At 47.7% G+C, this 20166-nt stretch overlaps 1 protein-coding gene across 1 annotated transcript in view; it reads left to right on the forward strand.

The window, feature by feature from the left end:
* Window positions 1–19173, forward strand: part of LOC124128448 — a 102494-nt gene extending 83321 nt beyond the window's left edge. Inside the window, exons 15-23 of the mRNA XM_048391362.1 lie at window positions 3481–3537; window positions 4494–4630; window positions 4918–5116; window positions 6946–7065; window positions 8756–8910; window positions 9489–9617; window positions 16121–16235; window positions 16427–16520; window positions 17116–19173. Of these exons, the coding sequence (XP_048247319.1) occupies window positions 3481–3537; window positions 4494–4630; window positions 4918–5116; window positions 6946–7065; window positions 8756–8910; window positions 9489–9617; window positions 16121–16235; window positions 16427–16520; window positions 17116–17260 (1151 nt within the window). The 3' untranslated portion in view covers window positions 17261–19173. The remainder of the gene's footprint in view (window positions 1–3480; window positions 3538–4493; window positions 4631–4917; window positions 5117–6945; window positions 7066–8755; window positions 8911–9488; window positions 9618–16120; window positions 16236–16426; window positions 16521–17115) is intronic.
* The last annotated feature ends 993 nt before the right edge of the window (window positions 19174–20166 follow it).

Raw genomic sequence — 20166 nt, forward strand, 5'->3', positions numbered from 1 at the left:
GTGTTCTGTGTTTAGCATCATCTACAACACTATCCGTCTATCTGTATCCTGTCTCTACCCTGTGTATAGCATCATCTACAACACTATCCGTCTATCTGTATCCTGTCTCTACCCTGTGTATAGCATCATCTACAACACTATCCGTCTATCTGTATCCTGTATCTACCCTGTGTATAGCATCATCTACAACACTATCCGTCTATCTGTATCCTGTCCCCACCCTGTGTATAGCATCATCTACAACACTATCCGTCTATCTGTAGCCTTTCTATACCCTGTGTATAGCATCATCTACAACAATATCTGTCTATCTGTAGCCTGTCTATAGCCTGTGTATAGCATCATCTACATCACTATCCGTCTATCTGTAGCCTGTCTGTACCCTGTGTTTAGCATCATCTACAACACTATCCGTCTATCTGTATCCTGTCTGTGCCCTGTGTTTAGCATCATCTACAACACTATCCGTCTATCTGTATCCTGTCTCTACCCTGTGTATAGCATCATCTACAACACTATCCGTCTATCTGTATCCTGTCTGTGCCCTGTGTTTAGCATCATCTACAACACTATCCGTCTATCTGTATCCTGTCCCCACCCTGTGTATAGCATCATCTACAACACTATCCGTCTATCTGTAGCCTTTCTATACCCTGTGTATAGCATCATCTACAACACTATCTGTCTATCTGTAGCCTGTCTATAGCCTGTGTATAGCATCATCTACATCACTATCCGTCTATCTGTAGCCTGTCTGTGCCCTGTGTTTAGCATCATCTACAACACTATCCGTCTATCTGTATCCTGTCAGTGCCCTGTGTTTAGCATCATCTACAACACTATCCGTCTATCTGTATCCTGTCTCTACCCTGTGTATAGCATCATCTACAACACTATCCGTCTATCTGTATCCTGTCTCTACCCTGTGTATAGCATCATCTACAACACTATCCGTCTATCTGTATCCTGTCTCTACCCTGTGTATAGCATCATCTACAACACTATCCGTCTATCTGTAGCCTTTCTATACCCTGTGTATAGCATCATCTACAACACTATCTGTCTATCTGTAGCCTGTCTATAGCCTGTGTATAGCATCATCTACATCACTATCCGTCTATCTGTAGCCTGTCTGTGCCCTGTGTTTAGCATCATCTACAACACTATCCGTCTATCTGTATCCTGTCTGTGCCCTGTGTTTAGCATCATCTACAACACTATCCGTCTATCTGTATCCTGTCTCTACCCTGTGTATAGCATCATCTACAACACTATCCGTCTATCTGTATCCTGTCTGTGCCCTGTGTTTAGCATCATCTACAACACTATCCGTCTATCTGTAGCCTGTCTCTACCCTGTGTATAGCATCATCTACAACACTATCCGTCTATCTGTAGCCTGTCTGTGTTCTGTGTTTAGCATCATCTACAACACTATCCGTCTATCTGTATCCTGTCTATACCCTGTGTATAGCATCATCTACAACACTATCCGTCTGTCTGTAGCCTGTCTATACCTTGTGTATAGCATCATCTACAACACTATCCGTCTATCTGTAGCCTGTCTATACCTTGTGTATAGCATCATCTACAACACTATCCGTCTATCTGTAGCCTGTCTCTACCCTGTGTTTAGCTTCATCTACAACACTATCCGTCTATCTGTAGCCTGTCTATACCCTGTGTTTAGCATCATCTATAACACTATCCGTCTATCTGTATCCTGTCTGTGCCCTGTGTTTAGCATCATCTACAACACTATCCGTCTATCTGTATCCTGTCTCTACCCTGTGTATAGCATCATCTACAACACTATCCGTCTATCTGTATCCTGTCTCTACCCTGTGTATAGCATCATCTACAACAATATCCGTCTATCTGTATCCTGTCTCTACCCTGTGTATAGCATCATCTACAACACTATCCGTCTATCTGTACCCTGTCTGTGCCCTGTGTTTAGCATCATCTACAACACTATCCGTCTATCTGTACCCTGTCTGTGTTCTGTGTTTAGCATCATCTACAACACTATCCGTCTATCTGTATCCTGTCTATACCCTGTGTTTAGCATCATCTACAACACTATTCGTCTATCTGTACCCTGTCTGTGTTCTGTGTTTAGCATCATCTACAACACTATCCGTCTATCTGTATCCTGTCTATACCCTGTGTTTAGCATCATCTACAACACTATCCGTCTATATGTATCCTGTCGATACCCTGTGTATAGCATCATCTACAACACTATCCGTCTGTCTGTAGCCTGTCTCTACCCTGTGTATAGCATCATCTACAACACTATCCGTCTATCTGTATCCTGTCTGTGCCCTGTGTTTAGCATCATCTACAACACTATCCGTCTATCTGTATCCTGTCTATACCCTGTGTTTAGCATCATCTACAACACTATCCGTCTATCTGTAGCCTGTCTCTATCCTGTGTTTAGCATCATCTACAACACTATCCGTCTATCTGTAGCCTGTCTATACCCTGTGTTTAGCATCATCTACAACACTATCCGTCTGTCTGTAGCCTGTCTATACCTTGTGTATAGCATCATCTACAACACTATCCGTCTATTTGTAGCCTGTCTGTGTTCTGTGTATAGCATCATCTACAACACTATCCGTCTATCTGTAGCCTTTCTATACACTGTGTATAGCATCATCTACAACACTATCTGTCTATCTGTAGCCTGTCTATAGCCTGTGTATAGCATCATCTACATCACTATCCGTCTATCTGTAGCCTGTCTGTGCCCTGTGTATAGCATCATCTACAACACTATCCGTCTATCTGTATCCTGTCTCTACCCTGTGTATAGCATCATCTACAACACTATCTGTCTATCTGTAGCCTGTCTATAGCCTGTGTATAGCATCATCTACATCACTATCCGTCTATCTGTAGCCTGTCTGTGCCCTGTGTATAGCATCATCTACAACACTATCCGTCTATCTGTACCCTGTCTATACCCTGTGTATAGCATCATCTACAACACTTACCGTCTATCTGTAGCCTGTCTCTACCCTGTGTATAGCATCATCTACAACACTATCCGTCTATCTGTATCCTGTCTCTACCCTGTGTATAGCATCATCTACAACACTATCTGTCTATCTGTACCCTGTCTATACCCTGTGTATAGCATCATCTACATCACTATCCGTCTATCTGTAGCCTTTCTGTGCCCTGTGTTTAGCATCATCTACAACACTATCCGTCTATCTGTAGCCTGTCTCTACCCTGTGTTTAGCATCATCTACAACACTATCCGTCTATCTGTAGCCTGTCTGTGCCCTGTGTATAGCATCATCTACAACACTTACCGTCTATCTGTATCCTGTCTGTGCCCTGTGTTTAGCATCATCTACAACACTATCCGTCTATCTGTAGCCTGTCTGTGCCCTGTGTTTAGCATCATCTACAACACTATCCGTCTATCTGTATCCTGTCTACACTATCCACTATCTGTCCACAGGACCGGCCCCCGAGTTCTCAGGCCTCACTGCTGGGGGCAAGGCGGGCGTGGCGATCAGTAAGTATGGTTTAACGCCGCATGAAGAAGAATGTAGTTTTAGCAGATCACAGTAGACGGTGAGGCGAGGTCAAGTGGGGTGTGACGTCTCGTTCAAGATGGCTGCATTTGTATAGTGACGTGCATACATGTGTGTGTGTGTATGTATGTGTGTCTGTCTCTCTGTCTGTCTGTGCAAGTGCGGACAAATGTTGTTTTTTTATAGCGCTAGCCCATGCCGCAGTTCAATATGGAAACCCCACTGAGACTCCTTTTTTAGCCCCGGAATGCCGAACACCAGGCAGGCACATTTTAACGTCTTTCGGTACAACGCGGCCGGGGATCGAACCACCGACCTTCCGCTCTCCGGGCAGACGCTCATTTGTGTACGTTTTAAACACTGATGAAGGAACAGACGGGTATATAGAGTACCGACAATGATCACATCCAGGGTCAATGTATAACGCCGACCCCCTGACCCTCTGACCCCCTGACCCCCTGACCCTCTGACCCCCTGACACTCTAACCCTCTGACCCCCTGACACTCTAACCCTCTACACAACGCCCAACACAGTGGTACTTAAACGCCTTCAATCAATAATTCGGCGTCACGCCTTCATGTGAATTGTCTCCCTTAGCTTGATAGTCCCGATTACGACCCTCGGTGTGTCAGTGCCTACCCGTGTGAGTATCACCTGAGTCACTTGGGGAATCAACATGTCACCTTATACCACAACGATGGTTCATGTCGACCGCTGCGACGTAGCCATATGGACAGTTTTCCTCTTTCACGGACAATATGATCAGTCGGATGTGAATTATTTAATCTTGATCAACTATAGGTGCACTATGCGCATGTCCGTGGTTTCACAACGGTGGTGAACGTACAAGACCTGTGCATGAATCACCGCCCGACTGAAATACTGTTCAAAGCGGCTTTAAACTCAGCTCACTCACGTGTTTTATCTTTTGTTCAGGTGTTATCCTGCTGGTGGCGATCGCGGTCGCCGTGTTCCTTCTGTGGCATCTCGGCATCCTGGCCATCATTGTGGGCAAGAAGGAAGCCAAGCCTCGCGGCAAAGCTGCTGTCGCCTTCGCCCGGATGTCCAGAAAGGTTTCCCACAATGCATCTCTGATGTTACCATGCTCACAATTCAGTTTTAAACTAATTTTGAACTTTCAACAGAAGTAATAACGTACAATTTGTGATGCTACGCCTTCCTGACATTCATTTGAACATAGCGGTACCGTCCGATCAACGAGATTTCATTCTAATCTCAAATTTATATCGTACACTTACTTGTAAATTTAATGACTGTTTGCAATAAAATTAATATTGATAAATTGATAACTTATTCAATTTGGTTCAATAATTAACCTTTTCTCGATGCGTGGTCGCAGGTACGAGGCAAGGCCGTTGATGACGACATCTATGTGTACGGTGGCAACGACTACGACATCCCGATAGGAACGCAGCTGTCTTCAGAGAGACTGACACTCGACACGCTGATCACCGAGGGCAAGTTCGCCAAGATATACAAGGCCACCCTGTCACGTGCAGGCAATGACGCGGAGACTGTCGTGGCTAAGATGCTGAAAGGTTACTATGACAACTATTACCATGGCGTAACGTGTGTTTCAACTGCATCAGATTTAAACCAGGGGTTTAATGCTTGAATGTTTTCGTACACACGGGGGGTAACTCCGTGGCTTTCCTGCATGTTTGGGTACATATTTGAATCGTTCACTGTTTCTATATGTGCATACCTTACATAAAGTCTGACTTATTGACTCACTGATTGACTGAATGACTCACTCACTGACTGATTGACTCACTCACTCACTGACTGAATCACTTACTGACTGAATGAATCACTGGCTGACTGATTGACTCACAGACTGACTGATTGACTCACGTACTGACTGATTGACTCACTGACTGACTGAATGACTCACTCACTGACTGAATCATTGACTAACCGATTGACTCACTCACTAACTGTATGAATCACTGCCTGACTGATTGACTCGCTCACTGACTGAATGATTCACTGCCTGACTAGTTGACTCACTCACTGACGGAATGATTCACTGGCTGAATGATTGACTCGCTCACTGACTGAATGATTCACTGGCTGACTAGTTGACTCACTCACTGACGGAATGATTCAATGGCCGAATGATTGCCTCGCTCACTGACTGAATGAATCACTGACTGACTGATTGACTCACTCACTGACTGAAGGAATCACTGGCTGAATGATTCACTGGCTGACTTATTGACTCACTCAGTGACGGAATGATTCACTGGCTGACTGTATGACTCACTCAGTGACTGAATGAATCACTCAGTGACTGAATGAATCAATGGCTGATTGATTGATTCACTCACTGAATGATTCACTGGCTGAATGATTCACTCACCCACTGACCGAATGATTCACTGGCTGAATGATTCACTGGCTGAATGATTCACTGGCTGACTGAATGAATCACTGACTGACTGATTTACTCACTGGCTGAATGATTCACTGGCTGACTGAATGACTCACTGTCTGATTGATTGACTCACTCAATGACTGAATGAATCATTGGCTGACTGTATGACGCACTGACTGACTCAATGAATCACTAGCTGACTGATTGACTCACTCACATACTGAATGAGTCACTGGCTGACTGTATGAATCACTGACTGGATGAATAACTCACTTGCTGACTGAGTGACTCTCTCACTCACTGAATGATTCACTGGCTGAATGAATCACTGCCTGACTGAATGAATCACTGCCTGACTGATTGACCCACACACTCACTGACTGATACACTGGCTTAATGATTCACTGGCTGACAGATTGACTCACTCATTGACTGCATGATGCACTGGCTGAATGAATCACTGGATGACTGAATGAATCACTGGCTGACTGATTGACTCACTCACAGATTGAATCACTCACTGACTGATTGACCCACTAACTGACTGAAGTATTCACTGACTGAGTGAATCACTGACTGATCGAATGAATCACTGACTGACTGAGTGAATCACTGGCTGACTGAATGAATCACTGACTGACTGATTGAATCACTGACTGACTGAATGAATCACTGACTGACTGACTCACTCACTGACTGATTGACTGACTGGCTGACTGATTGACTCACACACCGACCGAATGAATCACTGACTGACTGAATAAATCACTGACTGACTGAATAAATCATTGGCTGACTGAATGAAACGCTGGCTGACTGAATGAATCACTGGCTGACTGAATAAATCACTGACTGACTGAATGAATCACTGACTGACTGATTGACTGACTCACTGACGGAATGAATCACTGGCTGACTGATTGACTCACTGGCTGACTGAATGACTCACTGGTTTACGGAACTCACGTTGAACTTTGCATATCTCCTCAGAGAACTATGATGACGAAGACATCCAGCTGATGAAAGGCAAGATCCTCTATTACCTGAATGAGGTGGGCGAGCACCGCAACATCCTGAGAATGGTTGGCGCTGTCGTAGACAACGAAGTTTGTAAGTCATCCATAGTTTGTATGCGACAGTTCGGACACGGGAAAGGAATGAGGCCTGTATTATAGTGGGTTAAGTGACAGTCCAAGAATACAGTGAGAGGGGGTCTATATTTCAGGGAGCCTAGTGATGGTCCCATAATACAGTGAGAGGAGGTCTATATTTCAGGGAGTCTAGTGATGGTCCCAGAATACAGTGAGAGGGGGTCTATATTTCAGGGAGCCTAGTGATGGTCCCAGAATACAGTGAGAGGGGGACTATATTTCAGGGAGCCTAGTGATGGTCCCATAATACAGTGAGAGGAGGTCTATATTTCAGGTAGTCTAGTGATGGTCCCAGAATACAGTGAGAGGAGGTCTATATTTCAGGGAGCCTAGTGATGGTCACAGAATACAGTGAGAGGGGGACTATATTTCAGGGAGCCTAGTGATGGTCCCATAATACAGTGAGAGGAGGTCTATATTTCAGGGAGTCTAGTGATGGTCCCAGAATACAGTGAGAGAGGGTCTATATTTCAGGGAGAGAGGTGATGGTCCCAGAATACAGTGAGAGAGGGTCTATATTTCAGGGAGCCTAGTGATGGTCCCAGAATACAGTGAGAGGGGGTCTATATTTCAGGGAGTCTAGTGATGATCCAAGAATACAGTGAGAGGGGGTCTATATTTCAGGGAGCCTAGTGATGGTCCCAGAATACAGTGAGAGGGGGTCTATATTTCAGGGAGCCTAGTGATGGTCCCAGAATACAATGAGAGGGGGTCTATATTTCAGGGAGAGAGGTGATGGTCCCAGAACAGTGAGAGAGGGTCTATATTTCAGGGAGAGAGGTGATTGTCCCAGAATACAGTGAGAGGGGGTCTATATTTCAGGGAGAGAGGTGATGGTCCCAGAATACAGTGAGAGGGGGTCTATATTTCAGGGAGTCTAGTGATGATCCAAGAATACAGTGAGAGGGGGTCTATATTTCAGGGAGTCTAGTGATGGTCCTAGAATACAGTGAGAGGGGGTCTATATTTCAGGTAGTCTAGTGTTTGTCCTAGAATACAGTGGAAGGTGGTCTATATTTCAGGGAGAGAGATGATGGTGTTATATCAGATAGCTACACAGTAAATTGCAAAGAACAATGAAGAGCGAAGCGTGGTTTATTTCACGATAAAACATTTTCCTATCATTTCGGAAGATTCGAACCAATACCCGCAACTTGACGACATTGATAATTAATTGGGCGACGTTATTTTTGAGAGGGGAGTGTCAAGTGTGTTGTTCCCCATAGATGTACCTGGGTAACCTAGATAAACGCAATGGCCGAACGACCTCACCCAAAAGAGGAAGAGAGATGACAACTGGTACTGGGAGAAAAAGAACACATAATCCACGTTAAAATTTTAAGAATATTCGGGAAATACCACACTTAACCCCCCTGCTCGTTAATGGACTTGCCCGACATTGCCGAGGTCGGAAAGTATTCAGGGAGTCATCATTATTTAAACGGGTAAATAGTTTTAAAGCTTGTACATTTTATGAACTTCCTTTAAAAGGCTGTACATAATGTTGACACCTTATATAAGAAATAAACGACGAGTGTGTGTTGCTGATCGCACAATAAAACACTGCAGGGAGAATAAACCACGAGGGGCTGTGTGAGCCGCTCATGGGTCACTCAAATACTAAAGTGAGATGTGGGTCTATACTTCAGGGGGTCCGGTGATGGTGCTGGAGTACTGTGAGATGGGACCCATGCGGACCTGGCTGGTCCAGCAGAAGGGGTCAGTGAGTGATGACGTTCTGGAGCGGATGTTTCAGTTGGCGCATGGAGTCGTTCAAGGAATGGCGTACTTGGCTCAAGTTGGGGTACGACAGATATCATGGTCATACAACAATCTTTTCATTTTAAACCTGTGGGTATCATACAGAGCTGATCAAAGTTCAATAACTTGTCCAGATAAAAACGCGGACATGCCCCTGGAAAAAGTAGGCCTACGTGGTCCACTGGATAGAGTGTCAGCCCGGAGAGCCCTGGGTTCGATCCCGGCCTCGTCATGCCAAAAGACGTAAAAACATGGTACTAGTTGTTACCCTGCCTGGCACTCGACATTAAGGGCCTAAAACAAGGACTGGTGGGCACGGAGTAGGCTCAGTAGGCTTGCATTATAAATCGGTATTAGTCCGGACTGGTACAAGCAGCCATATATCCACACACGCGCGCACGCATACATATATGCACGTCGCTATTTATGCTCAGTAATCCTACGACTACATACATGCACGTCGCTATTTATGCTCAGTAATCCTACGACTACAACTACTACTACTACTACTCCTACTACTACTACTACTACTACTACTACTACTACCACTACTACCACCACTACCACCACCACCGATACATATCGATATATTGATGCACGTTGTACATGTTCTACTCTCAGATCGTACACCGGCGGTTGGCGGCGAGGAACATCCTGCTCACCTTTCTGCTGGACGTGAGAATCTCCGGGTTTGGCCCCACCATCATGACGGACGGGGCAGAGGACGAGGCGGCGGACACCAGCAGGAGGGTGGGTTGAAGAAAGGGGCGGGGGGGGGGGGGGGGGGGGGGGGTGTGTGTCTAGATTCGGGTAGTGGTGTTTGTTGTGATGTCGGTGGCACTTCGTAGAGGTGGGAGGAGTTTATTAGGTGTAAGTAGGAAGGAGGGGATGGAGGAGTTTATTAGGTGTAAGTAGGAAGGAGAGGTGGGAGGAGTTTATTAGGTGTAAGTAGGAAGGAGGGGTTGGAGGAGTTTATTAGGTGTAAGTAGGAAGGAGGGGTTGGAGGAGTTTATTAGGTGTTAGTAGGAAGGGGGGGGGTGGAGGAGTTTATTAGGTGTAAGTAGGAAGGAGAGGTGGGAGGAGTTTATTAGGTGTAAGTAGGAAGGAGGGGTTGGAGGAGTTTATTAGGTGTAAGTAGGAAGGAGGGGTTGGAGGAGTTTATTAGGTGTAAGTAGAAAGGGGGGAGGGAGGAGTTTATTAGGTGTAAGTAGGAAGGAGAGGTGGGAGGAGTTTATTAGGTGTAAGTAGGAAGGAGGGGTTGGAGGAGTTTATTAGGTGTAAGTAGGAAGGAGGGGTTGGAGGAGTTTATTAGGTGTAAGTAGGAAGGGGGGGGGGGGGTGGAGGAGTTTATTAGGTGTAAGTAGGAAGGAGAGGTGGGAGGAGTTTATTAGGTGTAAGTAGGAAGGAGGGGTTGGAGGAGTTTATTAGGTGTAAGTAGGAAGGAGGGGTTGGAGGAGTTTATTAGGTGTAAGTAGGAAGGGGGGGGGGGGGTGGAGGAGTTTATTAGGTGTAAGTAGGAAGGAGAGGTGGGAGGAGTTTATTAGGTGTAAGTAGGAAGGAGGGGTTGGAGGAGTTTATTAGGTGTAAGTAGGAAGGAGGGGTTGGAGGAGTTTATTAGGTGTAAGTAGGAAGGAGGGGTTGGAGGAGTTTATTAGGTGTAAGTAGGAAGGGTGGGGTGGGGTGGAGGAGTTCATTAGGTGTAAGTAGGAAGGAGAGGTGGGAGGAGTTTATTAGGTGTAAGTAGGAAGGAGGGGTTGGAGGAGTTTATTAGGTGTAAGTAGGAAGGAGGGGTTGGAGGAGTTTATTAGGTGTAAGTAGGAAGGGGGGGGGGGGGGGGGTGGCGGAGTTCATTAGGTGTAAGTAGGAAGGAGAGGTGGGAGGAGTTTATTAGGTGTAAGTAGGAAGGGGGGGTGGAGGAGTTTATTAGGTGTAAGTAGGAAGGAGAGGTGGGAGGAGTTTATTAGGTGTAAGTAGGAAGGAGGGGTTGGAGGAGTTTATTAGGTGTAAGTAGGAAGGAGGGGTTGGAGGAGTTTATTAGGTGTTAGTAGGAAGGGGGGGGGTGGAGGAGTTTATTAGGTGTAAGTAGGAAGGAGAGGTGGGAGGAGTTTATTAGGTGTAAGTAGGAAGGAGGGGTTGGAGGAGTTTATTAGGTGTAAGTAGGAAGGAGGGGTTGGAGGAGTTTATTAGGTGTAAGTAGAAAGGGGGGAGGGAGGAGTTTATTAGGTGTAAGTAGGAAGGAGAGGTGGGAGGAGTTTATTAGGTGTAAGTAGGAAGGAGGGGTTGGAGGAGTTTATTAGGTGTAAGTAGGAAGGAGGGGTTGGAGGAGTTTATTAGGTGTAAGTAGGAAGGGGGGGGGGGGGGTGGAGGAGTTTATTAGGTGTAAGTAGGAAGGAGAGGTGGGAGGAGTTTATTAGGTGTAAGTAGGAAGGAGGGGTTGGAGGAGTTTATTAGGTGTAAGTAGGAAGGAGGGGTTGGAGGAGTTTATTAGGTGTAAGTAGGAAGGGGGGGGGGGGGTGGAGGAGTTTATTAGGTGTAAGTAGGAAGGAGAGGTGGGAGGAGTTTATTAGGTGTAAGTAGGAAGGAGGGGTTGGAGGAGTTTATTAGGTGTAAGTAGGAAGGAGGGGTTGGAGGAGTTTATTAGGTGTAAGTAGGAAGGAGGGGTTGGAGGAGTTTATTAGGTGTAAGTAGGAAGGGTGGGGTGGGGTGGAGGAGTTCATTAGGTGTAAGTAGGAAGGAGAGGTGGGAGGAGTTTATTAGGTGTAAGTAGGAAGGAGGGGTTGGAGGAGTTTATTAGGTGTAAGTAGGAAGGAGGGGTTGGAGGAGTTTATTAGGTGTAAGTAGGAAGGGGGGGGGGGGGGGGGTGGCGGAGTTCATTAGGTGTAAGTAGGAAGGAGAGGTGGGAGGAGTTTATTAGGTGTAAGTAGGAAGGGGGGGTGGAGGAGTTTATTAGGTGTAAGTAGGAAGGAGAGGTGGGAGGAGTTTATTAGGTGTAAGTAGGAAGGAGGGGTTGGAGGAGTTTATTAGGTGTAAGTAGGAAGGAGGGGTTGGAGGAGTTTATTAGGTGTAAGTAGGAAGGGGGGGGGGGGGTGGAGGAGTTCATTAGGTGTAAGTAGGAAGGAGAGGTGGGAGGAGTTTATTAGGTGTAAGTAGGAAGGAGGGGTTCGAGGAGTTTATTAGGTGTAAGTAGGAAGGAGAGGTGGGAGGAGTTTATTAGGTGTAAGTAAGAAGGGGGGCGGGGGGTCTAGATTCGGGGAGTGGTGTTTGTTTGTTGTGATGTCGGTGGCACTTCGGACTGAAGGTGCATGGAAAGATACATGGTCTCGGAAAGAAAATGCGAAGGACTAAGCTCGGCAGATGGGGGGGGGGGGGGGGGGGGGGGGTGTACGAATGTGTACGTGTAGTTTCTACGTATGGATAAGAGGTGGGAGGAGTTTATTAGGTGTAAGAAGGAAGGAGGTGTGGAGGAGTGTGGGTGATCTCGGTAGGAAGGAAGGATGGAGGAGTGTGGGTGGTCTTGGTAGGAAGGAAGGATGGAGGAGTGTGGGTGGTCTGGGTAGGAAGGAAGGATGGAGGAGTGTGGGTGGTCTTGGTAGGAAGGAAGGATGGAGGAGTGTGGGTGGTCTGGGTAGGAAGGAAGGATGGAGGAGTGTGGGTGGTCTTGGTAGGAAGGAAGGATGGAGGAGTGTGGGTGGTCTGGGTAGGAAGGAGAGGTGGAGGAGTGTGGGTGGTCTGGGTAGGAAGGAGAGGTGGAGGAGTGTGGGTGGTCAAGGTAGGAAGGAGAGATGGAGGAGTGTGGGTGGTCTGGGTAGGAATGAAGGATGGAGGAGTGTGGGTGATCTGGGTAGGAAGGAAGGATGGAGGAGTGTGGGTGGTCTTGGTAGGAAGGAAGGATGGAGGAGTGTGGGTGGTCTGGGTAGGAAGGAAGGATGGAGGAGTGTGGGTGGTCTGGGTAGGAAGGAAGGATGGAGGAGTGTGGGTGGTCTGGGTAGGAAGGAAGGATGGAGGAGTGTGGGTGGTCTTGGTAGGAAGGAAGGATGGAGGAGTGTGGGTGGTCTGGGTAGGAAGGAAGGATGGAGGAGTGTGGGTGGTCTGGGTAGGAAGGAGGGATGGAGGAGTGTGATGATCTACGTGGGAAGGAGGGATGGAGGAGTGTGGGTGGTCTGGGTAGGAAGGAAGGATGGAGGAGTGTGGGTGGTCTGGGTAGGAAGGAGGGATGGGAGGAGTGTGATGATCTACGTGGGAAGGAGGGATGGAGGAGTGTGATGATCTACGTGGGAAGGAGGGATGGAGGAGTGTGGGTGGTCTGGGTAGGAAGGAAGGATGGAGGAGTGTGGGTGGTCTGGGTAGGAAGGAGGGATGGGAGGAGTGTGATGATCTACGTGGGAAGGAGGGATGGAGGAGTGTGGGTGATCTGGGTAGGAAGGAAGGATGGGAGGAGTGTGGGTGGTCTGGGTATTAAGGAGGGATGGAGGAGTGTGGGTGGTCTGGGTAGGAAGGAGAGATGGAGGAGTGTGGGTGGTCTGGGTAGGAAGGAGAGGTGGAGGAGTGTGGGTGGTCAAGGTAGGAAGGAGAGATGGAGGAGTGTGGGTGGTCTGGGTAGGAATGAAGGATGGAGGAGTGTGGGTGATCTGGGTAGGAAGGAAGGATGGAGGAGTGTGGGTGGTCTTGGTAGGAAGGAAGGATGGAGGAGTGTGGGTGGTCTGGGTAGGAAGGAAGGATGGAGGAGTGTGGGTGGTCTGGGTAGGAAGGAAGGATGGAGGAGTGTGGGTGGTCTGGGTAGGAAGGAAGGATGGAGGAGTGTGGGTGGTCTGGGTAGGAAGGAAGGATGGAGGAGTGTGGGTGGTCTTGGTAGGAAGGAAGGATGGAGGAGTGTGGGTGGTCTGGGTAGGAAGGAAGGATGGAGGAGTGTGGGTGGTCTGGGTAGGAAGGAGGGATGGAGGAGTGTGATGATCGACGTGGGAAGGAGGGATGGAGGAGTGTGGGTGGTCTGGGTAGGAAGGAAGGATGGAGGAGTGTGGGTGGTCTGGGTAGGAAGGAGGGATGGGAGGAGTGTGATGATCTACGTGGGAAGGAGGGATGGAGGAGTGTGATGATCTACGTGGGAAGGAGGGATGGAGGAGTGTGGGTGGTCTGGGTAGGAAGGAAGGATGGAGGAGTGTGGGTGGTCTGGGTAGGAAGGAAGGATGGAGGAGTGTGGGTGATCTGGGTAGGAAGGAAGGATGGAGGAGTGTGGGTGGTCTTGGTAGGAAGGAAGGATGGAGGAGTGTGGGTGGTCTGGGTAGGAAGGAAGGATGGAGGAGTGTGGGTGGTCTGGGTAGGAAGGAGGGATGGAGGAGTGTGATGATCGACGTGGGAAGGAGGGATGGAGGAGTGTGGGTGGTCTGGGTAGGAAGGAAGGATGGAGGAGTGTGGGTGGTCTGGGTAGGAAGGAGGGATGGGAGGAGTGTGATGATCTACGTGGGAAGGAGGGATGGAGGAGTGTGATGATCTACGTGGGAAGGAGGGATGGAGGAGTGTGGGTGGTCTGGGTAGGAAGGAAGGATGGAGGAGTGTGGGTGGTCTGGGTAGGAAGGAGGGATGGGAGGAGTGTGATGATCTACGTGGGAAGGAGGGATGGAGGAGTGTGGGTGATCTGGGTAGGAAGGAAGGATGGGAGGAGTGTGGGTGGTCTGGGTAGGAAGGAGGGATGGAGGAGTGTGGGTGGTCTGGGTAGGAAGGAGGGATGGAGGAGTGTGGGTGGTCTGGGTAGGAAGGAGGGATGGAGGAGTGCGGGTGGTCTGGGTAGGAAGGAGGGATGGAGGAGTGCGGGTGGTCTGGGTAGGAAGGAGAGGTGGAGGAGTGCGGGTGGTCTGGGTAGGAAGGAGAGGTGGAGGAGTGTGGGTGGTCAAGGTAGGAAGGAAGGATGGAGGAGTGTGGGTGGTCTGGATAGGAAGGAGACGTGGAGGAGTTTGGGTGGTCTGGGTAGGAAGGAGGGATGGAGGAGTGCGGGTGGTCTGGGTAGGAAGGAAGGATGGGAGGAGTGTGATGATCTACGTGGGAAGGAGGGATGGAGGAGTGTGGGTGGTCTGGGTAGGAAGGAGGGATGGAGGAGTTTGGGTGGTCTGGGTAGGAAGGAGGGATGGAGGAGTGTGGGTGGTCTAGGTAGGAAGGAAGGATGGGAGGAGTGTGATGATCTACGTGGGAAGGAGGGATGGAGGAGTGTGGGTGGTCTGGGTAGGAAGGAAGGATGGAGGAGTTTGGGTGGTCTGGGTAGGAAGGAAGGATGGAGGAGTGCGGGTGGTCTGGGTAGGAAGGAAGGATGGAGGAGTGCGGGTGGTCTGGATAGGAAGGAGACGTGGAGGAGTGTGATGATCTACGTGGGAAGGAGGGATGGAGGAGTGTGGGCGGTCTGGGTAGGAAGGAAGGATGGAGGAGTGCGGGTGGTCTGGGTAGGAAGGAAGGATGGATGAGTGCGGGTGGTCTGGGTAGGAAGGAAGGATGGAGGAGTGTGGGTGGTCTGGGTAGGAAGGAAGGATGGAGGAGTGTGGGTGGTCTTGGTAGGAAGGAGAGATGGAGGAGTGTGGGTGGTCTGGGTAGGAAGGAGGGATGGAGGAGTGTGGGTGGTCTGGGTAGGAAGGAGAGATGGATTAGTGTGGGTGGTCTTGGTAGGAAGGAAGGATGGAGGAGTGCGGGTGGTCTGGGTAGGAAGGAGGGATGGGAGGAGTGTGTGTGGTCTGGGTAGGAAGGAGGGATGGAGGAGTGTGGGTGGTCTGGGTAGGAAGGAGGGATGGGAGGAGTGTGGGTGGTCTGGGTAGGAAGGAGGGATGGAGGAGTGTGGGTGGTCTGGGTAGGAAGGAAGGATGGAGGAGTGTGTGTGGTCTGGGTAGGAAGGAAGGATGGAGGAGTGTGGGTGGTCTTGGTAGGAAGGAGAGATGGAGGAGTGTGGGTGGTCTGGGTAGGAAGGAGGGATGGAGGAGTGTGGGTGGTCTGGGTAGGAAGGAGAGATGGAGGAGTGCGGGTGGTCTGGGTAGGACGGAAGGCTGGAGGAGTGTGGGTGGTCTGGGTAGGAAGGAAGGATGGGAGGAGTGTGGTGATCTACGTGGGAAGGAGCTCGAAAGGTGGCAGCAGTGTGGGTGGTCTGACTAAAAATAGGAGGTAGGAGGAGTTTGCGTGGCTTAAGGGAGTGGGGAGGGGGAGGTTGTGAAGGAGCATCTAAGTAATAATATAGGATTGTTCCTAAGCTAGGACGTTCTAAGGTAGGATCTGTGTTCCAGGAGCGCATCCCACTCCGATGGATGGCCCCTGAGTGTTTCAAGTCCACCAAAGACGCTTCAGAGAAGAGTGACGTGTGGTCCTTTGGTGTGGTGCTGTGGGAGATCTTCTCCCTGGGTAAGACAGTCACATCCTCGAGTAGCGTCAGCCCAATATATAAACATATTGTATTGCATTGCAAAAAGGTATGGTGTCGATTCTTTTAAAGATCGTGATGTTTGTGTTATGTATATTAACGATAAGCTTTTTTTCAAGTACTGTTGTAGTAACATGTTCATGTTTTTTATACGTCAATAATAATTATTCAGGTGACAACCCTTATCCTGGTTTGAAGACGAGCGAGTTGCCGCTAAAGGTCAAGGCCGGTCACAGAATGAAACGACCAGAGTTCGCTGACGACACGTGAGTAATAACAAATTACGTGTATATCCTGATGACACACATGGTGACACACATGTTATAACGAAATATTACATGCCATGCTGACACACGTGACTACGAAATACAAGTGAGGTATAAAAACAGTGAGTAAGGTTTAAAAAATGTTTTCACATGAAATTGTTGATTGGTCTGAATATAAATAATGAGGATACTGGTGATTCCTGGGAATGTTTCTGTTGAATAATACTGTGAGGGCCATTTATATTTCTCTTATTAGAACGGATACGGTAGTTAGGTGATCACACCGCTTCGTTTATACATTATAGACATGCCTGAAATCTAAGATAGAACCTGATTATATTTCTTCGTTTGTCTGCACCCGTGCTCGTGAGACCTGCATCACGTTGGGCTGACATCACACATTAAGCTGACTCGCCGTGATATAACTGAAATCGTGTTGAAAGCAGTATTAAACCAACTGTGTAAATCATGTGTAAAACTTACGTAAGGTCCCTTTCTGTTACCAACGTAAAGCAACACCCGTGCACGTTCAGACCAATATACCCTGGTCAGTCCTGATGTCCTCCTCTCTGAGATGAGAGCGCTCTTCTTGCAGGAACTACGGTATGATGCAGCAGTGCTGGGAGCAGGATCCGAGGCAGAGACCGAGGTTCAAGGAACTCGAGAAATCCTACAACAAACTCATGAAAGGTGGCGACAACGACAATAGCTACTCCTTGTACTCCAACTACAAGCGTTAGGGCAGGGACCTACACACAGAACATGCTTCATGTTCATTGTTAGTTTATCTCTGATGTCCTCTCGATCCTTGATGGTATCACTTTGATCCCTAATATCCTCCCTTTGATCCTTGATGCCCTCTCCTTGATCCCTAATATCCTCCCTATGATCCTTGATGCCCTCTCCTTTATCCCTAATATGCTCCCTTTGATCTCCTTTATCCCTAATATATTCTCCCTTTGACCTACTTGATCCCTAATATGCTCCCTTTGATCTCCTTGATCCCCAATATCCCCCCTTTGATCCCTTATGCCCTCTCCTTGATCCCTAATATCCTCCCTTTGATCCCTTATGCCCTCTCCTTGATCCCTAATACCCCCCTTTGATCCCTGATGCCCTCTCCTTGATCCCTAATATCCTCCCTTCGATCCCTGATGCCCTCTCCTTGATCCCTAATATCCCCCCTATGATCCCTGATGCCCTCTCCTTGGTCCCTAATATCCCCCCTTTGATCCCTGATGCCTTCTCCCTGAAACATTGGAATGCCTGATAAGTGAGCAGTTACATAATATGTAATACTGAGCGTTTTTTAAATTATGTGAGGCTTGTTAATGTTTTTGTCTATTTTTGTTTGTTGTTCAACGCCGCACTCAGCAATATTCCAGCTTAGGACAGCGGTCTGTAAATAATCGAGTCAGGACCTCCCGACCCCGTCAGTCGCCTCTCACGACAGCATAGTCGCCTGTTACGGCAGGCATGGGTTGCTGAAGACCTATACTAACCCGAATCTTCACGGGTTGTAAATTGGTAAATGTATATTGATTCGTCCGTAACAACAAAAGCAATGTCAACGTGTTGCCTCATTGCTTTTTGAGCATATCCCTTCGATTTTAGATCAATCTATCGATTCTAGATCATCACATCGATTCTACATCAATCTTTCGACGTCGTTTGTGTATCTGTGATGGGATGTGGTCCTGTGCACGACGCAACGGTCACAATAGGGAGAAGTTCCACGTCGGTGGCGGGGAGAAGGGGGGATGGGTGACCATGGTGACCTACATTGAAGCACGTGTGACACGTGTGGTGTCGCCTAAGGCAAGTGACTTTGTTCGCAGTAGGCCTCTGTTCACCCAGCAATAAAGGGGTACCCGGTAGGACAAGATGGTAATGTGGATGTTAACCTTCGAGCGCCTCATAGGCAGTTTGGGTTGTATACTCCCCAGGGAGCTGCAGCTGGGAATGACATTCGAGTGCACGTTGATCCAGTGACTGGGGAAGTAATATTGTGTGGCGCCGCTGAGTAGCTATCTGAGTTGGAAGTCGGGCGCTTTATTAAGGCATGATATTAATATTAGGATATTCCATTCACATGCACATAAATGCGCATAATACACACCTATACATGTCTATGTCTATTCAGATGACATCAACTCAGTTATTTTACCCGCAACCCTTCTTATTCATTATTCTTTTCGCTTCCCCGCCAATGTACATTTACTTTCATAATTTCGCTTTGAGTTAACCGATATATTATGTCTTCTGTTATAAAGTTCATTTATGTGTTGAATGTGTGCTGCTGAATATGCAGGCAAACGTTATCATCTGTAAGTAAATGAAACATATTTTGTTTTCAAGTCATGTCATTGTTCGTCACCTACAGTGCTTGTCCTCAAGCATGTGCAGTACAAATGTTGCAGGTTAAAAAACTGATAACTTATTTGGACTTTCATTGTATCACTGCTGTATGTGTGATGCTTTGTTTTTTATGCCATTCCACTTGGCACCACCTGATTACTGGAGAGTCTATATCATTGCTGGTAAGAATAACGCAAGTTGCTGCTTCTAGTTGCCGTGTCGTCTTAAGGTTATCGCTGCTTGTGCAATACTAACTGTGCTTGTGTTTGCTTGAATAAAATTTGTGTACAAATAATGGTTTCGTTTTATGAGTCACTAGTGGGTTTTTTTATGAGTTGTATTTGTCACTAGTTGGGTGTACTGTGAGTTACAGGTGTCACTAGTGGGTGTAGTGTGAGTTACAGGTGTCACTAGTGGGTGTAGTGTGAGTTACATGTGTCACTAGTGGGGTGTACTATGAGTTGACGGTGTCACTAGTGGGGTGTACTATGAGTTACACGTGTCACTAGTGGGGTGTACTATGAGTTGACGGTGTCACTAGTGGGGTGTACTATGAGTTACATGTGTCACTAGTAGGGTGTACAATGAGTTACAGGTGTCACGAGTGGGATGTATTATGAGTTACAGGTGTCACTAATGGGGTGTACTATGAGTTACATGTGTCACTAGTGGGGTGTACTATGAGTTACATGTGTCACTAGTGGGGTGTACTATGAGTTACATGTGTCACTAGTGGGGTGTACTATGAGTTACAGTAGTCACTATTTGGGTGTACTATGAGTTACATGTGTCACTAATGTGATGTACTATGAGTTACATGTGTCACTAGTGGGGTGTACTATGAGTTACATGTGTCACTATTGTGATGTACTATGAGTTACATGTGTCACTAGTGGGATGTACTATGAGTTACATGTGTCACTAGTAGGGTGTACTATGAGTTACATGTGTCACTAATGTGATGTACTATGAGTTACATGTGTCACTAGTGGGGTGTACTATGAGTTACAGCTGTCACTAGTGGGTTGTACTATGGGTGAGTGAGTGAGTGAGTACGGTTTTACGCAGCTTTTACCATTATTCCAGCAATATGAGGGGGGAGGTTGGGGGTGGTGGCGGGGCACCAGAAATGGGATTCACACATTGTACCCATGGGAATTGAACCCGGGTCTTCGGCGTGACGAGCGAACGCTTTGACCACTAGGCAACCCGATCGCACCAAGAGAGTAAGTAAGAAAACACTTTAGGGATAACAACGTCTGGCTTATTGCATATAGCGACGTTTCGA

Source organism: Haliotis rufescens, unplaced genomic scaffold (assembly GCF_023055435.1).
Source record: "Haliotis rufescens isolate VD_foot unplaced genomic scaffold, xgHalRufe1.0.p SCAF_10, whole genome shotgun sequence".
Taxonomy (NCBI): domain Eukaryota; kingdom Metazoa; phylum Mollusca; class Gastropoda; order Lepetellida; family Haliotidae; genus Haliotis; species Haliotis rufescens.